The sequence below is a fragment of the Lampetra fluviatilis genome, chromosome 30 (assembly GCF_964198595.1).
Source record: "Lampetra fluviatilis chromosome 30, kcLamFluv1.1, whole genome shotgun sequence".
NCBI lineage: Eukaryota > Metazoa > Chordata > Hyperoartia > Petromyzontiformes > Petromyzontidae > Lampetra > Lampetra fluviatilis.
Window position 1 is genome coordinate 5,710,269 of NC_136304.1, and position 20,127 is coordinate 5,730,395.

General features: G+C 48.8%; 1 protein-coding gene across 1 annotated transcript; it reads left to right on the forward strand.

Moving 5' to 3' along the window:
- Window positions 1-2,299: 2,299 nt before the first annotated feature.
- On the forward strand, window positions 2,300-19,045 carry LOC144943358 (uncharacterized). Its single transcript, XM_078870732.1, has 7 exons — window positions 2,300-3,075; window positions 3,452-3,639; window positions 6,700-6,769; window positions 11,538-11,611; window positions 16,245-16,416; window positions 18,684-18,824; window positions 18,925-19,045. Exons 1-7 carry the CDS (start codon window positions 3,065-3,067, stop codon window positions 19,043-19,045), a joined length of 777 nt encoding a protein of 258 aa, XP_078726858.1. The 5' UTR covers window positions 2,300-3,064.
- The last annotated feature ends 1,082 nt before the right edge of the window (window positions 19,046-20,127 follow it).

Here is a 20,127-nt window from a genome sequence, read left to right on the forward strand (position 1 = left end):
CCACAGCCCGGGGACGAAGCAACCACGGGGCCAGCAGCAGCAACAGCAGAGGGCAGCTGAGCAGAAATCCATTTTCTTAGTTTTTTTCGGTAAAGTCACGTAGGTAAAAAAATTTTAATTAATAAAAGTAAAATAAAATAAAAATCACGACGTTTCGGAGGCAACACAAGCTTCCGTCTTCAGGTGGAACCGTCACAGCACGATAGCTGTATCAAGTATCAAGTATCCATTGTTGTACTCCACTTTGCTCCCCCTTATATGCTCCCCGTGGTGCACGGAGCGTCCTCCGTGGAGCAGACACATTGCTCGCGACACTGCAATGGCAGCAAGAGCAGTTTGTGTCAATGCAAGAGGTCACACGGGTAGCAACGTGATGGTAATGGTGTGCATGTATTCATTTACTAAATGATGATTCTTCTTCTTGGTTCTTTCGGTAAAGTCACGTCGAAGGGAAATAATAAAATAATAAAAATGAAACATTATAAAATAATTCTCACGACGTTTCGGCCACAACGCAAGCAGCCGTCCTCAGGTGAAGAACAGGTCTGTCGGAAAGACAGCGTCTGAATGATGAATCCTGCAGTCACGAAAGCTTTAAATCGAAATTTAAATTATGATTGTTGTTACATTTTCCACTAATAAACGCAGCGAGACATAAAACACATGGCATTTGCAGTCTTAATGAAAGATCGGCAAATGATGAAGACAAGATGACAGAGTAAAAGGACATTATTTAATAAAATTCGACTCAACAAAAAATACAATGTCTCGTGAACGGAATGTCCAGCATCTGTTCGTGTGACCCAGAGCAACCACGCATAATCTGTTTGTCAACGCGGCCAATGGTTTAGGAGGAGAAAAAACCCAGCACAAACATCCAAGGATGCGAAATGGGATTCTGATGCAAATTAAGCATCTGTTGACAAAGAGACGGAAGGGCACGGTGGGGTGAGTGGCCCTATGGAGTGGGGGAGTGGTTTTGGCGAGTGCGGTGGTGGTGGCAATGATGGTGATGTGTGCGTGTGTGGGTGGATTTGGCGAGTGTATGGATGGTGATGATGATTCTGGCGAGTGGCGGGCTGGGAGGGTGTGGTGATTACGGTGTTGAAAGTGGTGTCTTCGTGGAGGGTTTGGTGATTGCGGTGGCGGGGGTGGGGGGGTATGGTCGTGGAAGGTTTTGGGCGAAAGCCAGTGAGGGTCTCCTGTGGAAAGAGAAGGAAGAGGAGAGCGGTGTAAATGCGATGGGTGTTGTGCGGTTTCACTTCGGGTCGCGAATTCACCGAGGTCTCCCCCACGCGAAACGGTTCAAAATTCCACGTGCGGACGAATGCGGTGAGATGGCAGCATGGCTGCGTTTCGGGACATTTGTAACTAAGCGGCGTGTTTCGCGGCCCTGTCTCATGGGGTTGGTGGATCACGCAGAGATCACAATATATCGTGAGGTTCAAGCGATACAGTACCATACTATTTATGCGCTCTGCAAGTGCCCACGTTTTGTTAGAATCCCGAACTACTATTTAGAGGCTGAGTCGAACTAGGGGCGGCTCAGGACTGGTTAATATAATCGTCAGTGGTGTTGGCCGTGAGCGGGAATTAAACTCGGCTCGCTGGGTGCACACGAACACTGTACACGCACACACAAACCAAACACGTAAGGGCACGTGCACAATCATTTTTAATCTATAGCTTATACAGTATACACCGAATATCACACCCATACAACCGTATACATGGACACCTAACTAATGAATTAAGAGATATTTGACAAATGTTGATGGAGTACTAATACTGCAGTAGTAATTATACAGATCATAATAATTGAAATAGTAATTCAATATCATCCAGTGATATTTAAGCGTAACATGTTATTCAAAAAATAATTATCGGAAGGAAATAGATAAGTTGACAATGTGTCACCTTTACGCATCTTTGTATCTTCTCAACATACAAAAAAAACATTCTGGACACAACCTATCCGCCCCACGGCTTTTTTGTCGTGCATAATCTCAGCAGCTTTGATGCAAGACAAGCAACACTCTGGACCAGTTTCCACACACGGGTGAGAAGTCTCGTCAGCAGAGACCTCCGATTATTAGCACGCTTGGCTACAAAACAAGTGCAACATACAAACACACAGCAGCAGTAAGACTGGACCGGTCTCCACAAACAGCCTCTCATCAGCAGCACTCAGGCTCACGTTTAAATCAATGCTGGCGAACTGCCAGACGTTATCGGCAAGGGCCCTCTCTTTAAGATATCGATCCCTGTCTGAACGCTAAACTCTGTGGGAACATAACGGAGAATGTTTCAGGCGGGGCCAGGGCTCGGCACGAGCGAGAGGGCGAGTGCGTGACGTCACTCCAGCACCACGGACAGCGAGCGCAGCAGCCGCGGCTCGCGCAGAGCGAGACGCGGCGAACCGAGGACGCGGTTGCTGGTTACCTTCACAGCATCATCATCATCAACAGCATCATCGTCAACATCATCATCATCAGTAGCAACATCAGCTTCATCGGCATGAACAGTGGGAGATCGCCAGCTCATATGATGAGTGAGCGAAGATGTAATTAACCCTTTGACTCCACTCCGCTGCAGGGGTTCTTTTATTAGTTAAGTTTAAGAAAGGATCCCTTATACTGGCTTGAATTTAAATATCGAGGAAGAACAAATCCTAATTATAATTAACAATATAAACGAGTGGGCCCTGTGTTCTTGTCACAGCTCTGGGCCCCACGATGTCACAATAGTCATCGCGTGCTTGGCGGTTACCTACCGAGTTTTCCTGCAGGGCAGGAGGGGCATCGCATTTGCAAATTAAACCCCACCTTGTAGTTACGTTCGCCTCTGTCTTGTGATATCCACTGCACGGCAGCGCGAGTGAGTGTGTGTAGCCAGCGGAGTTCTCGGCTGGGCTAGGGGACAACGGCGGACGGGGAGCAGATAATCCAAATCGCTTGCTTGTCTCCTGCGAGCTCGACGCTGGAGTTAAATTTGTCCCTGTGATTTGTTTTTCTTACAACCCTATATATATATCATCTGTCTTGGCTACGTACAATTTGCACAAATGCAATCAAGGTAACGTAGCACAGCGGTATTAGTTGAAGAACAATAATACGCAATAACAATTACATTATTAGTGTTATTACTTGGCGCTCCAATCATGTAAACTATATTCACAGCCACACGTATATAAATGTAATCGGCCGCTTAGAGCAGGGGACATTAATTCAGCAACCTCTATCGCGCGTTCCGTCGCACTGAGCAGCCGCCGTGCTGAACATCTGTGAAAAAGAGTTTCACAGCTCATCGGATTTCTCCTCCAGTCTAAATCAACATTTTGATTCTGGGTCTAGGGGTGAATTCAGCCTCGAGTCATCATAGTATCCACCACGGATTCATCTCCTAGTTCGTCCCCTCCCCACTCCTCCCTCTCTCTCTCTCCCTCTTAAAGTCGCAGGCTCTCGCCCAGCTTTAGCCCACCCAGAGTCAGAGCTCTTCTCCCCGTCTGTACATCGGCCGAGTCGCGGCCGGGCCGGGAACGCTCGGCAATGCTGGAGTCGCGCACCCGGCGGGGTGTCCATGCGTCGTGGCTCGTGGCGATTTGCGTGAGCGTGGGGCTCACAACAACAACATCATCAGGTACCCGCCGGCTCTGCTTCGTCCCTCGTTGCGTTCACCTAGTTAGGAGTTCGAGCGTGCATTGTTTCGCTGCATTGTATTGCATTGTTCGGGATGAATGTGTATTATTGGCTGTGTGACACATTGCGTGTACATGGTTGTACGCAAAGCAAAGAGAGAGAGAGAGCAGGCGCTGTGGTATATTCTGTCGTCGAGGCTCTTCCGCTTGTGCTGTGATCGTAGGGAAGGGTGCGTTAAGTTAATGCGGTCGCTCCACCGCGATGCGATGCATTGTGGATACACGCTTAACCCCGCAGCTCCGATTAGCACGGTTGGCTACATACGGCGCGAAATAAGTTCAACACGTACATTTATATACACGGATGACGGGCGCGCGGATTCGTAACGAATGTTCGAAGCCGTGGAAAGAAAAGTAAATTGGGGAATGTTTTAGCAGGACACGTTACAGCTGGAAGGGATGATAATGACAACGATAATGAGGATGATGGTGACGATAACGACGGTGATGATGATCGCCGATGGTCAAGAATAATGACGGAGTGGCAGCAAATAAGGAGCGGAACGCGTCCGAGAGAGGACGTCCACCCGTCGAGGAGATGGAGCGATTGAATCAGCTCACGTGCAGCTGCTCGGTGGATAATTAATTAACAACGCATGACCGTGATGACGACAGCTTGTAGGAGAGGGGCGCGGGAGGCCTTCATCCAGCAGTGGATTGAGCATGGCTGCTGCTGCTGCTGTTGATGATGATGCAAGGAATAGTTGTCAATAGATGAGTTTCGTACATGCTGCGTGACTGTGTACAGGGGAAGCGCTACGCTACAGCGTGCGTGCGTGTGTGTGTGCGTGCGTGCGTGGGTGCGTGCACTCGTGTCTGTGCGCCTACGCTGCGTGCACATTGCACACTCGGAGTAGCGCGCGTGTCTGCATCCCCGCAAATTCAATGGATTCTGCACAAGCAGCTGCTACATGCACGGACAAATATCCCTCGTGCTGGATTATAGACCGTAAGGGCAAGTTTTGCAGCGCACAAGCATGATAGAAAATAACCAACCCATATACTGGAGAGCCTCTAAATAAACTGTTGAGGCATGTGCTGGTAAGCGAGCGCCTATTAGGACCCGCGTGACGCACGAGGAGGTGGTTTGACCAGAGGATCGGTTCGAATATCACTCGCTACTGATGTTAGCCGTGGCTGGAAATCGAATCCAGGTCGCCGGGTTCGCAAGTGCAGTGTGGCTAACCACTACGTCACGTGAGACACAAAGACAACACACAGACGCAAGATGATGAAGAGCATCTCTATAGGCTTGTAGACTGTAGCGGCACGTGGTGTTAGCGAGCACCGATTAAGGTCGCCACGACGTACACCAGGAGGGGGGAGTGGTGGAGGAGTGGCATGAAAGCACCACAATCGGCCACCTTTGTCTGTCTCTCTCTCTCCCGTGTTGATGTTAACGCAACGGGTACGTGTCCACTCGTTTGAAGCAGAGTAAAGCTAGAATATGTCCAAGGCAAGCTCAGAGCTGATGACATCCGCGAGCGGGAGTCGAACTGCAGTGGGAGAATCACAGAAACGTGTGCGTGGGCGTTTCAGCACCTCCGATTAGCACGTTTGGCTCCGAACGGTCCGAAAGAAGTTCAACATACATACATACGCACACGATTACACTGTACTGTATATACAAACACGGACCTGCAAAGTGTTGCATGCCTGGTTTTCGCTGAGTAAATGCATTATTAAACGCACGACCTTAGCACTTGCAATATTATTCATCAAAAGCTGGCCATAAGCACACCCATTGCGAGCATGTCCACGTGTGCGGATATCTGAAGTGTGCTCGTATTAAACGGGCTCCCTTTGCATTTCACCCCCCCCACCCCCACCCCCACCAGTACAATGTAGGGATGTGTATTTTTAAATAACCGACCAGTGCTTATATTAGCAAACGTAAGCAGAACTCCATTCTGTACCTCCACATAAATAGAAACGTGTTTTAATCCTTCGGCCCTTTGGCTTTACAGACCGATGATATGAAGCAGGATGTAAGAATTGTATGTGAACTCTGGTCCGGTTTTGACATTCTGGGTCTCATCAGCAGTGTCAGACGTTTTAAACGGAACACGTTCGTCAACAGCAGTGGCCTACAAATACAAAATATATCATGGGCGACGTTTCGGGCAATGCCCCCCTCCTTCAAAGCACATTGTCCATAACGTCACCGATTATACATTTGTTTACTTCTGGGGCAGTGTTATCGACGGATGTGTTGAGTTGTTTTGGTTGTTTATTATATCAGGTGTGCTTATATACCAGCTTCCGCCGTACAATTTTGAATGCAGAGATAAGTAGAACACGTGCCTGTGTGTTTAGCCGCGCAATTCGGGAGACTCTGGATATTTCCCTTGCTCGCTAATTGTGGACCCAGTGTGATTTATGAGGTTCAATTCACCATTACAGATATGTCGCGTCTCCCGCAGCCACGTGTCTTCTGTACGTGCCTTCCCTATCTATCCGGGGCTCCAAGTGTCTCCCTCTCCTGCGGCTCGGTTCTCTTAACGTTTCCCCGAACGCGTCTCCTTACCCGTATCTCGCCCACTCGCCTCCTCGTGTCTCTTTTGGCTGTGCGTCCCAACGTGTCTCCCCAACGTGTCTCCCCGTGCCTGCTCACGTCCCCCAATGCCTCCTCTCTGTCCTCCTGCGTCTTCCAGTGTCTCTTCCTATTTCCCCATGTCTCCTTTCGTCATTCATAATAAAGGTTTTGTGGGTTAGATCGCGTTGTTATAAATGTGTCGCAAACCTCCACCACCCGACATGGCTAATATGTAAAAATGTGTCACGTTTACAAAACACCAATTAGTTACTTCTTCAGCCCACCGGTGTGTTTGAAGAGTAAATCCACAACATTTCCTCTGACCGTCTGCGTCTAACTGTGTATCCTCGTGGCTCCCCTGTGTCTCCTTCCCTCTGTCCGTGTCTCACGGCGTCTCTCCGTGTCTTCCATGTGTCCCCCTTCCCTCTGCCCCCACCCCCTGTGTCTCCCCGTGTCTCCTCGCCAGCTGCCTCCGTCCCGTGCCATCCAGGATGTAATATCGTAGGCGGCTACTGTGGACCCAGCGGAGGATGCAGGTGAGAGACCCCGAATCCGTACTCAAATTTCACTTTCAAAACATCAGTAACATCACGCTCTGGGTAATCTAGAAGCCCTGCTTGATTTAGGAGGTCGCTCCCTATCTTCTGCTGCTCACAATGTCTGGGTCTGGAATGCTTTAATTTGTAATAACAGCACTTGCCACAACAGCCCTGTTAAAGCCAACACGGGGGCTCTTTGCTGCAGCAGGGGATTGATCATGACTGATTATGATGATGATGACATCGATCAGCACAAAGTGCAAAGAGCGTGGCTGTCACGAGATGAACGTGCGTGGTGGGTCAATTGCTCGTCACGTGCAGGGCTATTGTCTGTGTGAGACGAGCATTTAAACTCATTATAAACGCGCAGTTGGCTGCTCACGCAGTGTGCTCGTGTTATATAGATACAAAGATAAAGCTCGCGCCTTATAGCCTTTAGCGGGTTGTTAGGGCAAGTGCTGTTCGCGAGCACGTGTGAAGGCCGCAGCGGCACACGAAAGGTTTTGGGGGGGGGGCAACACCACCCCGGCAGTTTTTGTCTCCCCAGTAGTGATGATAATCACATCGCACCAGGCACCTAGGGGAGGATCAGAACCAGTTCAGATATTCGTCACCGGTTTAGATTGAGCGTAAGCGGGAATAATAGTCGGGTCTCCGGGTTCGTAGCGCAGTGCAATAACAACTGCACTACCGCGTCCCATGTATGTTATATAGTATTGTGTACTCATACACAGATTACGGATTTTTTTTGGGGGGGGGAAGGGGGCGGTGGCGCAGCAGTTAGCGCAACGCGTTCTGAAACCCTTAACTCTCGATTTAAAGTTTTCGTGACTGCAGGGATTCATCTTCTTGGTTCTTTCGGTAAAGTCACGTAGAAGGGAAGTAATAAAATAATAAAAATAAAACATAATAAAATAATTCTCACGACGTTTCGGCCACAACGTAAGCAGCCGTCCTCAGGTGAAAACCAGGTCCGTCGAGGCGACAGCGTCTGAATGAAACAGCTCCAAGCACGTGTGCTGTTTCACCTGATGATGATTGCTTGTGTTGCAATCGAAACGTCGTATTCTATTATTTAATCATCATCACCTGATGATGATTGCTTGTGTTGCAATCGAAACGTCGTATTCTATTATTTAATTTAATTTATTATTTTATCTTTAGACGTGACTTAACCGAAAGAACCAAATAATAATTCCTGCAGTCACGAAAGTTCTAAAATTAAGATCGGTAATGTAGTTTTTTTCTTTTTAAGCAGGAGGTGCATTTTCCCGTACACTTGAAATGCATCGCAGTGTCGAGATGTGCGAACACATGAACTCGATCTGTCTCTTTCACTGCCGACTTCAATCGAAGTCCATTAGCAGGGAGCCAGCCCTTAAATCCCCTTCAATAACGAGGCTCCTCGACAGACCATTCGAATGTTCCCACACCAAGCACCCTGCCGGATCTTTTTCACTCTCTCTCTCCTCGCTCCCTTTTTCTATCCCAGCTCTCTCCTCTCTCTCTCTCACCTCTCCTCTCTCTCTTTTCCAGCTGTTCCCTCTTTCCCAGCTCCCCTCTCGCCCTACATTCCATTTCCTCCTTCTCTCTCCTATCTCCCCCAACTCCCCCCTCTCTTTCTCCCAGCTCTGCCTCTGCTCTCCCTCCGAGCTTCAATCAGCTCCCATCTCCCCAGGACCCCACAAGGCTTTCATGACCGTGTAGCTACAGAGAGTCTAGATTTGCTGACAGAATACGTTGTCAACAGAGGTAATTGGAGGGTGAGCAAATTAGTCTCGCGCCAAGGATCCTATCAATTTCCATGTCATTTATTTTTACATGTTCACTCCAATTATATTAAAATCGCTCCACAAATTCCCATTCTCAAATCCCGCTGCGAGAGAGCATCTTGACTCGGTAGAAAAGTCGCGCGGACGATGTAATCACAGGAAGCCTTCTGAAGCCTTTTTTATCCAGCCTTTCATCCATTGCAACACAATTTCGACCCAGCTCCAACTAAACCCAACGGTTCAAACCCAATATTACAACTCAACAGTTTCGGCGCAGGATTTCGGAAACAGTAGCAGCGTATGCGAGACTCTAATTTGTACGCTATGAAGAAGGGCCATTTCCCGAAACGTCACTTATACGCCCCCCCCCCCTTTAAGAACAATGTTAGAATTGTATTTAGTATTTATTTTGGGGGGTGTTTTTTCGCCTCTGTACCACTTCACCGCTGCAGCATGGTCTTCGATTCGCGACTCTCTTTACGTCTCAAGCTGCCCGGAATTGTGTGAACGGGTACCACCCTCCTATATACCACCCTCCTCTCTCGACTTCAAAGACCACCGTTGATTTGGTGACAATCCTTGAAAAATTCAGCGTCCCAATTTTTTGTTGCCCGCACGACTCCGTCACCCCGTGTTGCCTAGGGACCGATGGGCCCGCTTTGATTTTTATTTAAAAATCGCGAGCCGTGTATTTTTCCGAAATCCAGGCTGCTCATTACAGAGGCACACAATTGTATCCTCACGAGGATGACGTCGCGTAATGTTTAACGCCTGTGCTGGACAAAGCAGACAATGTACTTTGCTAACAAGAAACAAATTACTATTGAACATAGTGAATATCATCATATGAATGCCGCGTAACTGACTCGGTGGGGCGCCGGGTGAATAATTCAGTTGTACCCAGTCACCTCGAATTAAATTCATACACAAATATACGGGGTTTTGCAATGCTTAATTGATCAAAGAACGATATTCCTCCTTACTCCTCTGCCCAATCATTGTCTCGAGGTACCTGTCCAATATTGAGGTCACTTCGAACCCTTTCCCTTCAAATCGTTATTATTTTTTTATGGAACAATTCTTTTTTTTCAACAGAGAAAAATTTCTTCATTGTACACTTTAGTTCTAGATTTGAAGTTTTCGTGACTGCAAGGATTCATACACTTTTGTTTTTTCGGTAAAGTCACGTAGGTAAAAAATTAAAAGAAATTCAATCACGACGTTTCGGGCGCGTGTGTGTCGACACACTTAAGCGGTGTGTAATATGACTTTGAAACCCCCCCCCCCACCTCCTACGCATTCCACAAGTAGTGACTAATCCCATATCTGCATTTCCCATAAATATGCTAAATTCCTCTTGATATGCAAATTCCTTTGTCAAGGCGCCCCTTCCCCCCTCCAACCCAGCTTAAATATACGCTGCCAAGCCTGGTGGTGCCCATTCAGACGCTGTCTTCCCGACAGACCTGTTCTTCACCTGAGGACGACTGCTTGCGTTGTGGACGAAACGTCGTGAGAATTATTTTATTATGTTTTATTTTTGTTATTTTATTATTTCCCTTCTACGTGACTTTACCGAAAGAACCAAGAAGATGAATCCCTGCAGTCACGAAAGCTTTAAATCGAAATTTAAGCGGTTGTACTTTCGCTAAGTTGTCCCCACCTGAAGGAGGACGCTTGTGTTGCGCCCGAAACGTCGTGATTTTGTTTTTATTTACCTACGTGACTTTACCGAAAAACCAAAGAGTATGTACACTTTATTTTATTCGGAGAGCCTTGCTGAATCTCAAGAGTGTGTGTGTATGTTTTATTGTCCGCAGGCTGATACATTGGGACATTGGGGCCAAATCCATTAATGAGAGTTTCGCTTTGTGTGCTAGGAGATCAGAGTACCCGGACAACCAACAAGCATGCAGAGGAGTTTAACACTCAGTCGTCAATGCAGACGGGTTCATGAACCCACTTGCTGTACACTCATCTCCTAGTTCCCGTCTGAGAAGCACTCAAGTTTTGACTTAAAGCTTGTGACAGCAGGAATTCATATTCTTTGGGTCTTTCGGTGAGTCACATAAATAGGTTCAAAGAAAACATAACAAAAATAGCAAAAGGCTACGACGTTTCGATCACAACACAAGCGATCGTGTTGTGATCAAAACGTCGTAGTTTTTTGTTGTTGTTTTGTTATATTTTCTTTGAACTTATTTCCGTCACTTTACCGAAAGACCCAAAGAATAAGCACTCAGGTTGTGTGTGTGCTTCTTCGTGTGAGAATATGGGTCTCCGTGTGAGTCTGTGAATCCGCATGAAAGTCTATAGGACCTCGATGTGAGTTTATGGGCCTCTATGTAAGGCTGTGGGTCTCTTTCCGAGTCTATGAGTCTCTGTGAGCCTCTGGATCTCTGTGTGAATCTTTGGGGTTCTAGATTGGAAGCTTTCGTGACTGCAAGGATTCATACTCTTAGATTTTTTCGGTAAAGTTACGTAGGTAAATTTTTTTTTATAATATTAAATGAAAATAACTCAATTAAATCACGACGTTTCGGAGGCAACACAAGTCTCCGTTTACTGATACAGTAAATTTACCTGTGACGGTCTCACCTGAAGACGGAGACTTGTGTTGCTTCCGAAACGTCGTGATTTAATTGAGTTATTTTCATTTTTTATAATTTTATTATTGTTATTTTTACCTACGTGACTTTAACAAAAAAACCTAAGAGTATAATATATGGGGTTATCCGTGAGTCGATGGGTTGCTATGAGTCTGTGGGTCTCAATTTGAATCTACGGTCTCTTTGTGAGTCTATGCGCCTCGATGTGAGTGTAATGGTCTCTGCGTGAGTAAGCAGCACTGATAATGCAGCCACTGCCAGCGCAATCCAATACATCGTGGAATCCACCTGCACGCGTCATGCAACTGAGACTGAAAAACCCGGAGTGGAGTATTGTAGCCGGAGCTGTGAGCGACTCGCGGGCTCGTTTCTGTTTGCACACAGGTGCCGGCCAGGCTGGACGGGAGCGCTGTGCGACACACGGAGGCCACGGCCTCTGAGTTCGAGTCCCACTCCAGGTGAGAAGCAGGGTTGAGGAACGGGTGCTGGTGTTGGTTTGGCGTTGGCACGCCTCTGATGGGGCGACATTCTCTTGAGTTCTCTGAGCACCACCTGATGAGCATCAACATCATCATCATGGGCAAATAGTCCGTCCACTGCACATCTCGTCATTTGTTTCCACTTTACTATGTCTTGTGCCAATATGCTCATTTAGTGCCACATCTTTCTGGCACCACTTTCTTACGTCGTCGTCATCAAGCTATTTTCTGGTAGGTCTTCCTCTCTTTCCGTTTCCTTCCATTTTCCCGAACAACACCAACAACAATAACAACACACTTTAAATTTCCCTGTTGGTTGCTCATCCTGCTGCTTATTTTATTTTTTAATTCCCTGCACCGAGGCCCATGCCAACCAACCTCGCTGTAACCCTGACGGGGGATGAACGCGAAGGGACGGACGGAGCGGCGATTCTAGCGACTCCGCCTGCCCGCGCTGCACCGTGACGCCACTTGGGGATCCATCGAGGGAGTTAATTACGCGAGCGCAGTGAACGTCGCACTCGATTGTGCGTCTGTAATTGATGGGCGTCTTGGGATGTGTGGGGGGGGGGGGGCGCAGCGAGGATTGACCCCTCCATGTCTCTCTATGTCACTCTCTCTCTCGCCCACTCATTCTCTCTCTCTCTCCGTCTGATGTATTTCACCCTCTCTCTCGCCAACTCATTCTCTCTCTCTCCGTCTGATGTATTTCACCCTCTCTCTCTCTCTCGCCCACTCTTTCTCGCGCTCTCTACGCCTCTCACGCACCCACCATGTGGTTGTATATCACCATTCTCTCATCGCCCACTATCTATATCTCTCTGTCTCTCTCGCCCCTACCCTGTCTCTCTGTCACACTCTCTCTTTCTGTCGCTATCTCATCCACTCTGTCTCTCTCTCTCTCTATCACCCTTCTCTCGCCAACTTTCTCCATCTCTATCTGCCTGAATGTCTCTCTCAGTGACTCACTCTCTCTGCCTCTCCTCTCCCACTCATTCATTATTTCCGTTTCTCTCTCCTACAACCTCTGTAACCCCCTCTACCTCTGTGTGTCACCCTCTCCATCTCTCACAATGGGAACCGTGGATTCACGTATAGAGCCAATAACAAACTGTTGGGGCAAGTGCTGTGAGCGAGTAGCAATGACCTGGGTCGACACTGACACACGAGGGGGTGGGTGGCCAGCACTACGCCCGACCGCCTTTGTCTCCCCAGTGGCGATGTTTTTACACACCGCGTCAGGTACTCATTTGAGGCTGAGTCGACCTAGGGGGATCCCAGGACCGGTTCAATTAATCGTCACTGGGTGTTGTTGGCCTTGAGCGGGGAATCGAACTGGGGTTTCTGCCGGGCCCGTAGCGCGGCGCGCTAACCGCTGCACTACCGCTCCCCACCTGGCTGCCCCCAAGCACACGCGCCTGCATCGTGCAGAGAGACGCCGGGCGGCGCGGGCGTTCTCTGCGTGTTTGTCACCCGTGGGTCATCACCCTGCCCACTCGCGCGCTTTGCTTTAATTGATACACGCGTGGGCGTGGGGGTGGGGCTGTTGGGGGGAGGGGCTGCGTGGCTGTTGGGGGAAGGGGCTGCGGGGGCTGTTGGGGGGAGGGGCTGCGGGGGCTGTTGGGGGGAGGGGCTGCGGGAGCTGTTGGGGGGAGGGGCTGCGGGGGCTGTTGGGGGGGGTGCGGGGGGAGTTGGGGGGGCTGCGGGGGGAGTTGGGGGGAGAGGCTGCGGGGGCTGTTGGGGGGAGGGGCTGCGGGGGGAGTTGGGGGGGGGGTGCGGGGGGAGTTGGGGGGCTGCGGGGGGAGTTGGGGGGAGAGGCTGCGGGGGCTGTTGGGGGGAGGGGCTGTTGGGGGGGGGTGCGGGGGGAGTTGGGGGGGCTGCGGGGGGAGTTGGGGGGAGGGGCTGCGGGGGGAGTTGGGGGGGGGGGTTCGGGGGAGTTGGGGGGAGGGGCTGCGGGGGGAGTTGGGGGGGGGGTTCGGGGGGAGTTGGGGGGGGGGGGCTGTGGGGGGCTGTTGGGGGGGGGGGGGGAGTTGTGTTAATTGAATTCGTGAGTCGCGCGATAACGCGCTGGGCGCTGTCACTCTTCGCCTCTCACCACCGGCGGTGTGAACCACAGAGCGCGGGAGAGAGATAACACGACAACAAAACAACAACAACACACTCAGTAGCACTGCCCTTACAACAGCAGCAACGAAAACATGATAAGCGACTAATCTCAATGTTTAAACGAAACGCTCAACATATTCGGTTACAGCAGTGTGGCCTTAAAAGTAAAACAATTACTATGTTTTATCTTGACTTAAAGATTTCGTGACTGCATGAATTAATATTCTTTGGGTATTTTCGGTAAAGTCACGTAGATGACGAACGCTTGTGTTGCGATCGAAACGTCGTAGTTTTTTTGTTATTTTCTTTGAACCTATCTATGTGACTTTACCGAAAGACCCAAAGAATATGAAATATATTTTAGGCAACGTTTCGGGCAATGAGCCTTCATAGCACATACATTATTTATTGTGGTATGAAGAAAGGGCCATTACGTGATCCACCAACAGTCACGCAACACCCTCGCGTGGATGTGATGATTGTGATGATGATGATTGTGATGATGATGATGATTGTGATGATGATGATTGTGATGATGATGATGATGATGATTGTGATGATGATTGTGATGATGATGATTGTGATGATGATGATTGTGATGATTATGGTTGTGATGATGATGATTGTGATGATGATGATGATTGTGATGATGATTGTGGTGATGATGATGGTGATGATGATGATTGTGATGATGATAATGATTGTGATGATGATTGTGATGCTTGTGGTGATGATGCATATGATGATGATTGTGATGATGATTGTGATGATGATTGTGATGATGATGATTGTGATGATGATGATTGTGATGATGATGATGATTGTGATGATGATAATGATTGTGATGATGATTGTGATGCTTGTGGTGATGATGCATATGATGATGATTGTGATGATGATTGTGATGATGATTGTGATGATGATGATTGTGATGATGATGATTGTGATGATTGTGGTGATGATGATTGTGATGATGATGATGATTATTGTGGTGATGATGATTGTGGTGATGATGATTGTGATGATGATTGTGATGATGATGATGATGATGGTGATGATTGTGGTGATGATTGTGGTGATGACGATTGTGATGATGATGATTGTGGTGATGATGATGATTGTGATGATGATTGTGATGATGATTGTGATGATTGTGATGATGATGATTGTGGTGATGATGATTGTGGTGATGATGATTGTGATGATTGTGGTGATGATTGTGGTGATGATTGTAATGTTTGTGGTGATGATGCATATGATGATGATTGTGATGATGATGATTGTGATGAAGATTGTGATAATGATTGTGGTAACGAGTCCCCGTGCTATAAATTACCACTTGATAAGCCACTTCGTTGAGATATAATTTGTGGCCAGGTCGTTTCTGGTAAGATGAAAAAATAGTTTCGTTTTATTTGTATATTTGTTAAACGATTCGTTTACCTTTCCCGTACTTTGCACGCTATCGTGTTTTTGTATTGATTGTTGTTACAACGTTCTGATCGCGTACTAGAAATCTGTGAAAAAAGAGCTTTATAGCTGATCGGATTCCTCCAGGGTAATTAAATAATCTGATGCTGATTCATGTGTGGTGTAGCCGGACGTGAACAGATGAAACACGAAGACCAGGCTTTGTTTTCCGCTGTAAGGCACAGCGACGGACATTAACATAACAAAAAAACACTTTTATTTGGAACTGATATCCATCTCAATGAGATGGTTATAAAAAAAAATGATGCTTCAACTCTCGTTCACTGAGTCACCCACCGACTCGTGCATTGTAACCGATTCATTAACCCATCCACGCGATTATATGTACACCCATTCACTAATTCATACGCGCTCGCTCGCTCGCACGCACGATCGCGTTGTTCTCGTACCCCACTCACCCACACGCTCACTCACCAACACCCAATCACTCGCTCACTGCCTCCCTCAATGGCCCGTCCACTGACTGCACGAAGATAACTACTCACACTCTTACTACTCGACTCTTTCTCTCACTCACTCGCCCACTTATCCAAGCACCGACTCAGTCACCCACCCATTAGCCTACACACTCACGCATTCACTTATCCGCTCATTCACCCACAAGCTGACGAACCTACGAAGACAAAGATCCCCCATATAACCTTAACATACTGTTGGGGCAAGTGCTGTTAGCCAGCACCACGCCCAGCCGCCTTTGTCTTTCCAGTGGCGACATTTACACACTGCAACAGTTACTCATTTGAGGTTGAGTAGACCTAGGGGAGGCCGAGGACCGGTGCAGATAATCGTCAATGGTTTTGGAGTGAACCGCTCCACTTCGAACTTACCCATGTTCACGCACCCATTTGCATACTTACCCATTCATCATCTATCCGCCCGCTGACCCACCTACTCACTTACCCACCCACTGATCCGCCCACGAGCTCACTCACCCACCCAATTACTCACTCATTAATCCACTCGCCCGTCCCAACACTCACACCATGTTCTACCTGCCGCAAACGCGTGTGTACAGGTGCCCACCGCTGTAACACGGACACCACCACCACCACGACCACCACCACCACCACTATGACCACCAGCATGGGGGATCAACCTCTCTGCCCCGGTCACGGCTCTCCGTGTGTCGCGGGGGGCCCCGGAGAGTCGGGTTGTCCTCCCCGCGAAGATCCCTGCTCCACGCCCGGGTATGTACGTGCGTGGGTTTGTGTGTGACTGGCCACCCACAACCTCGTATGTCATATTCTTAGGTTTTTTTCGGTAAAGTCACGTAGGTAAAACATTTTAAATTAATAAAAGTAAAATAAAATAACCGTTACAGCACGATAGCTGTATCACTTGATACAGCTATCGTGCTGTGACGGTTCCACCTGAAGACGTAAGCTTGTGTTGCCTCCGAAACGTCGTGATTTTTATTTTATTTTTATTTTACTTTTATTACTTTTAGTTTTTTTACCTACAAGACTTTACCGAAAAAAACCTAAGAATATGAATCCTTGCAGTCATGAAAGCTTCAAATCTAGAACTCGTATGTCATGCCGACATTCATAGGTGCTCGCTAACAGCACTTGCCCTAGTGGCCTGTCGCAGGCTATACGGAGGATATTTGTTTTCGTGTATGGCCGCGCGTTTACAACATGCACATTTCAATTATGCATACAAAGACACTGCTGCCCCATGTAGCCTTAACAGACTGTTGGGGCAAGTGCTGTTCGCGTGCACCTTTGAAGGCCGGCTCGGCACACGTGGGCAGTGGGTGGCCAATACCCCCCGTCCGGCTTTTTTGTCTGTGATATGAAAAAGGGCCATAAAAGGCTTGAGCGTCATTGAAAAATGCGTTGAGTGTATTTGTTCTTATCACACACATCACACTCGCTGCAAGTATCCCAACACATTTGACACAACGATTTTTATTGTCCCTGCCAGCCCCTCCCCAATCCTCATCCTCGCTCCCCCCGGGCCCCCACCCCTTCCACCCCTTCCACCCCTAATTAATCAACACGACACGCGCCCCATTAGGCAACAAGCGAGAGAATTGGAGACAGAGCCGCGGTTTGACCGAGCGAGTGATGATGATGATGTCTTTGGGATGATTCCTCACAAACACTGGGTGCGCGCACGCGTGGCATAAATTAACCCAATTTAGTGGAGAGCCAAATGGGGGGCGAGCGAGACGATTTTAATTGGGGCAGACGTGAGAAAGACGAGCAATCAACGCGACAGGGAAAACGAGACGGACAGGAGTGGAGATAATATATTAATAAAAAAGTGTGCCTTTCCGGGCCCTTCCCCCCTCAACCATTATATATACGGAGTGGTAGCTCTTGTAATCTCTCATTTACTTGATACAGCTGTCGTGGCTGTGACGGTTCCACCTGAAGACGGAAGCTTGTGTTGCCTCCGAAACGTCGTGATTTTTATTTATTTTTTTATTTTACTTTTATTAATTTTCATTTCAATTTTTTACCTACGTGACTTTACAGAAAAAAACCTAAGAATATGAGTCCTTGCAGTCACGAAAGCTTCAAATCTAGTGGAAATAATAGCTAAATGTCTCCTTCACATATAATCGGTCTCTCCGCGTAAACAAATAAAAATATCTTCTTACACAACGATTAAAACAAGTATTTCTTACACAACGGCCGTCTGGTAGTGCAGAAATCCAGCAGCATTGATTGCTTATCCTGAATCAATGCTACTGATATGATGTCCTCCCAGAAAGCACGTGCGGCTGATGAGTCAAGTGAGAAATACTTTAGTTAGTTTTTGTATGCGGAGAGATGGATTATATGTGAAGGAGAAGACACGTTGACTGTTTACCCATTATATATCATTTGTAACCGTTCAGAGTTTTTATTTTTAATCCGTCTCACATTTGATTAGATCATCACAATCATCAGTCATTGTCTATCTACTGCCGGCTGAAGTCCTTTACCTACGCCGTGGCCATCCGCTCGCTCTCCAGTGTTGCTTCAATCATCCACCTCCCGTCCTGCTTGCACGTCAACCCAATAGCATGGCTCCATCTCCCGCGTCCCCTTGGATGCGTTCTCTCCTTTGGCTACCATTACGCCACGAGTCTCGTCAAGCTGGCCATGATCTCGTCCAGCAGATCTATCCCGCTCGAATCCACTGGTATCATAATAATACCAGTGATAATTCCCTTTCCTGAAATCTTACGGTTGTTTTTGTTAAAGAGAGTCCTGCGGTTGCATGTCCAATGCCATTAATGAGCGTTTGCTAAATGTGTGTTTGTGTATGCTGAACGTCTTCCGCACCGTACGTAGCCAACCGTGCAGAATCTAACAGCAGAATGTGGGAGAGTAAACTGTAGTAGACTGACCTTGACGATATTTCACGTTGCTATGTCGCAATGCTGGCATTTTCTGTAGCGATTGTGTTGTGATGGCCTTGTGATGATGAGCATTCGTTGTTTGTGTCATTCTAACCCCAGTTCCCCGCGCGAGGTCACGACTTCCACGCGTGGCTGCCAGCAACCACACGTCTCTCCGCTGACAACATTCACATCTCAAACACCCAGCCACCAGCCACAACAACAACAACAACCACCGCCACAACAACAACAACAACCACAGCAACTATTACTGCTACAACAGCAGCAGCACCAGCAGCAGCAGCAGTCACAACCACATCCACATCTGCAACACTCACTTCAGCACCACCACCGCCAACAGAACGAACGGCAACTTCAACATCCGAGAGTCGAACATCGAGCAGCCCAGCAGCATCTCACGCCACCGCTGCCGCTCGTATCTCTCGGACCTCCGACCGCGCTCCTCCGCCGCCGCGAGGTGACGATGGCTCAACGCAGATCCACCGCCCGCGTCCCCGCCGTTGCCGGGTTCGACTCCGACTCCGGCTCCGGCTCGATGTCGGACTGGCAACGCCGCTGGGCGTGCGTGGGAGCGCTCGCCTCGTTCACGTCGCTCGTGCTCCTCGGCAGCATCGCCCTGGTGTTCAAGCCGCGATGGGAGACGTGGGCGGCCAACGTTCGCCACCGCCGCCTCATCGAGAGACACCGGGGCCGGGCCGCTAGGGACGGCTCCACGTGGCACATCGAGGAGGAGGAGGCGGCGGCGGCGACACCGAGAGGAGGAAAGCGTTCGGACGAAGGGGAGAGCGCTCGGCTTCTGGGGTCGTGCGCGTGATCGTCTATGGAGGGAGAGGGGAGAGATGTTGGGGGTCGTCTCCGCGCGGTGTGTCGGCGTGCGTGCGTGCGCGTGACGGGGAGCGGTGGCGCAGTGGTTAGCGCACTGTGCTATGAACTCGGTGGACCCGAGTTCGATTCAGGGCCAACGCCAGTGACGATTATCTGAAACGCTGTTGGGCCTCGCCTATAGCACGTCGACTCTGACTAAAATGAGTACCTGGTGCGATGTGTGAACATCGATGCTGGGGAGACAAAGGCGGCCGGGCGTGGTGTTGACCACCCACCCCTTCGTGTGCGGTGTCGGCCATCATAGGTGCTCGATGACAACACTTTCCCCAACAGTTTGATAAGGCTATACGGGGGATCTTTGTCTTTATGTCAGACGTGACACGGAGTACGCACTGAGTAACGCGTGACGTGTTTACCAATCATTAGGCGCGTTTAGCGTGTAACGCCTTACATTTCAATTTGTAAGTAGACAAACTGATGGGGGGGGGGGAAGCTCGATACAAGACGAAGCGTGCTAAACTGAGAGTTGGAACCCGTGGTCCAACCAGAGATTCACTTCCGTCGAGTCCGTGCAGGTCGTCCACCCGGCACACCACATCCAGTCCACCTATCGCCATGACTGCGCCTACCACAGTCGACCAGCGACCCGGGAAGCACGCCGCGAGAACTACATCATATCTGGGTATAACGAGAATGTTGTACGGGGCCGTCCATAAAT

Excerpts from the sequence above, each read along its gene's own strand:
- LOC144943358 (XM_078870732.1), top strand. Across the intron at positions 3,640-6,699 it reads CACAACAACAACATCATCAG|CTGCCTCCGTCCCGTGCCAT; the intron begins GTACCCGCCGGC and ends TCTCCTCGCCAG. Across the intron at positions 18,825-18,924 it reads CAACAACAACAACAACCACA|AACGAACGGCAACTTCAACA; the intron begins GCAACTATTACT and ends CACCGCCAACAG.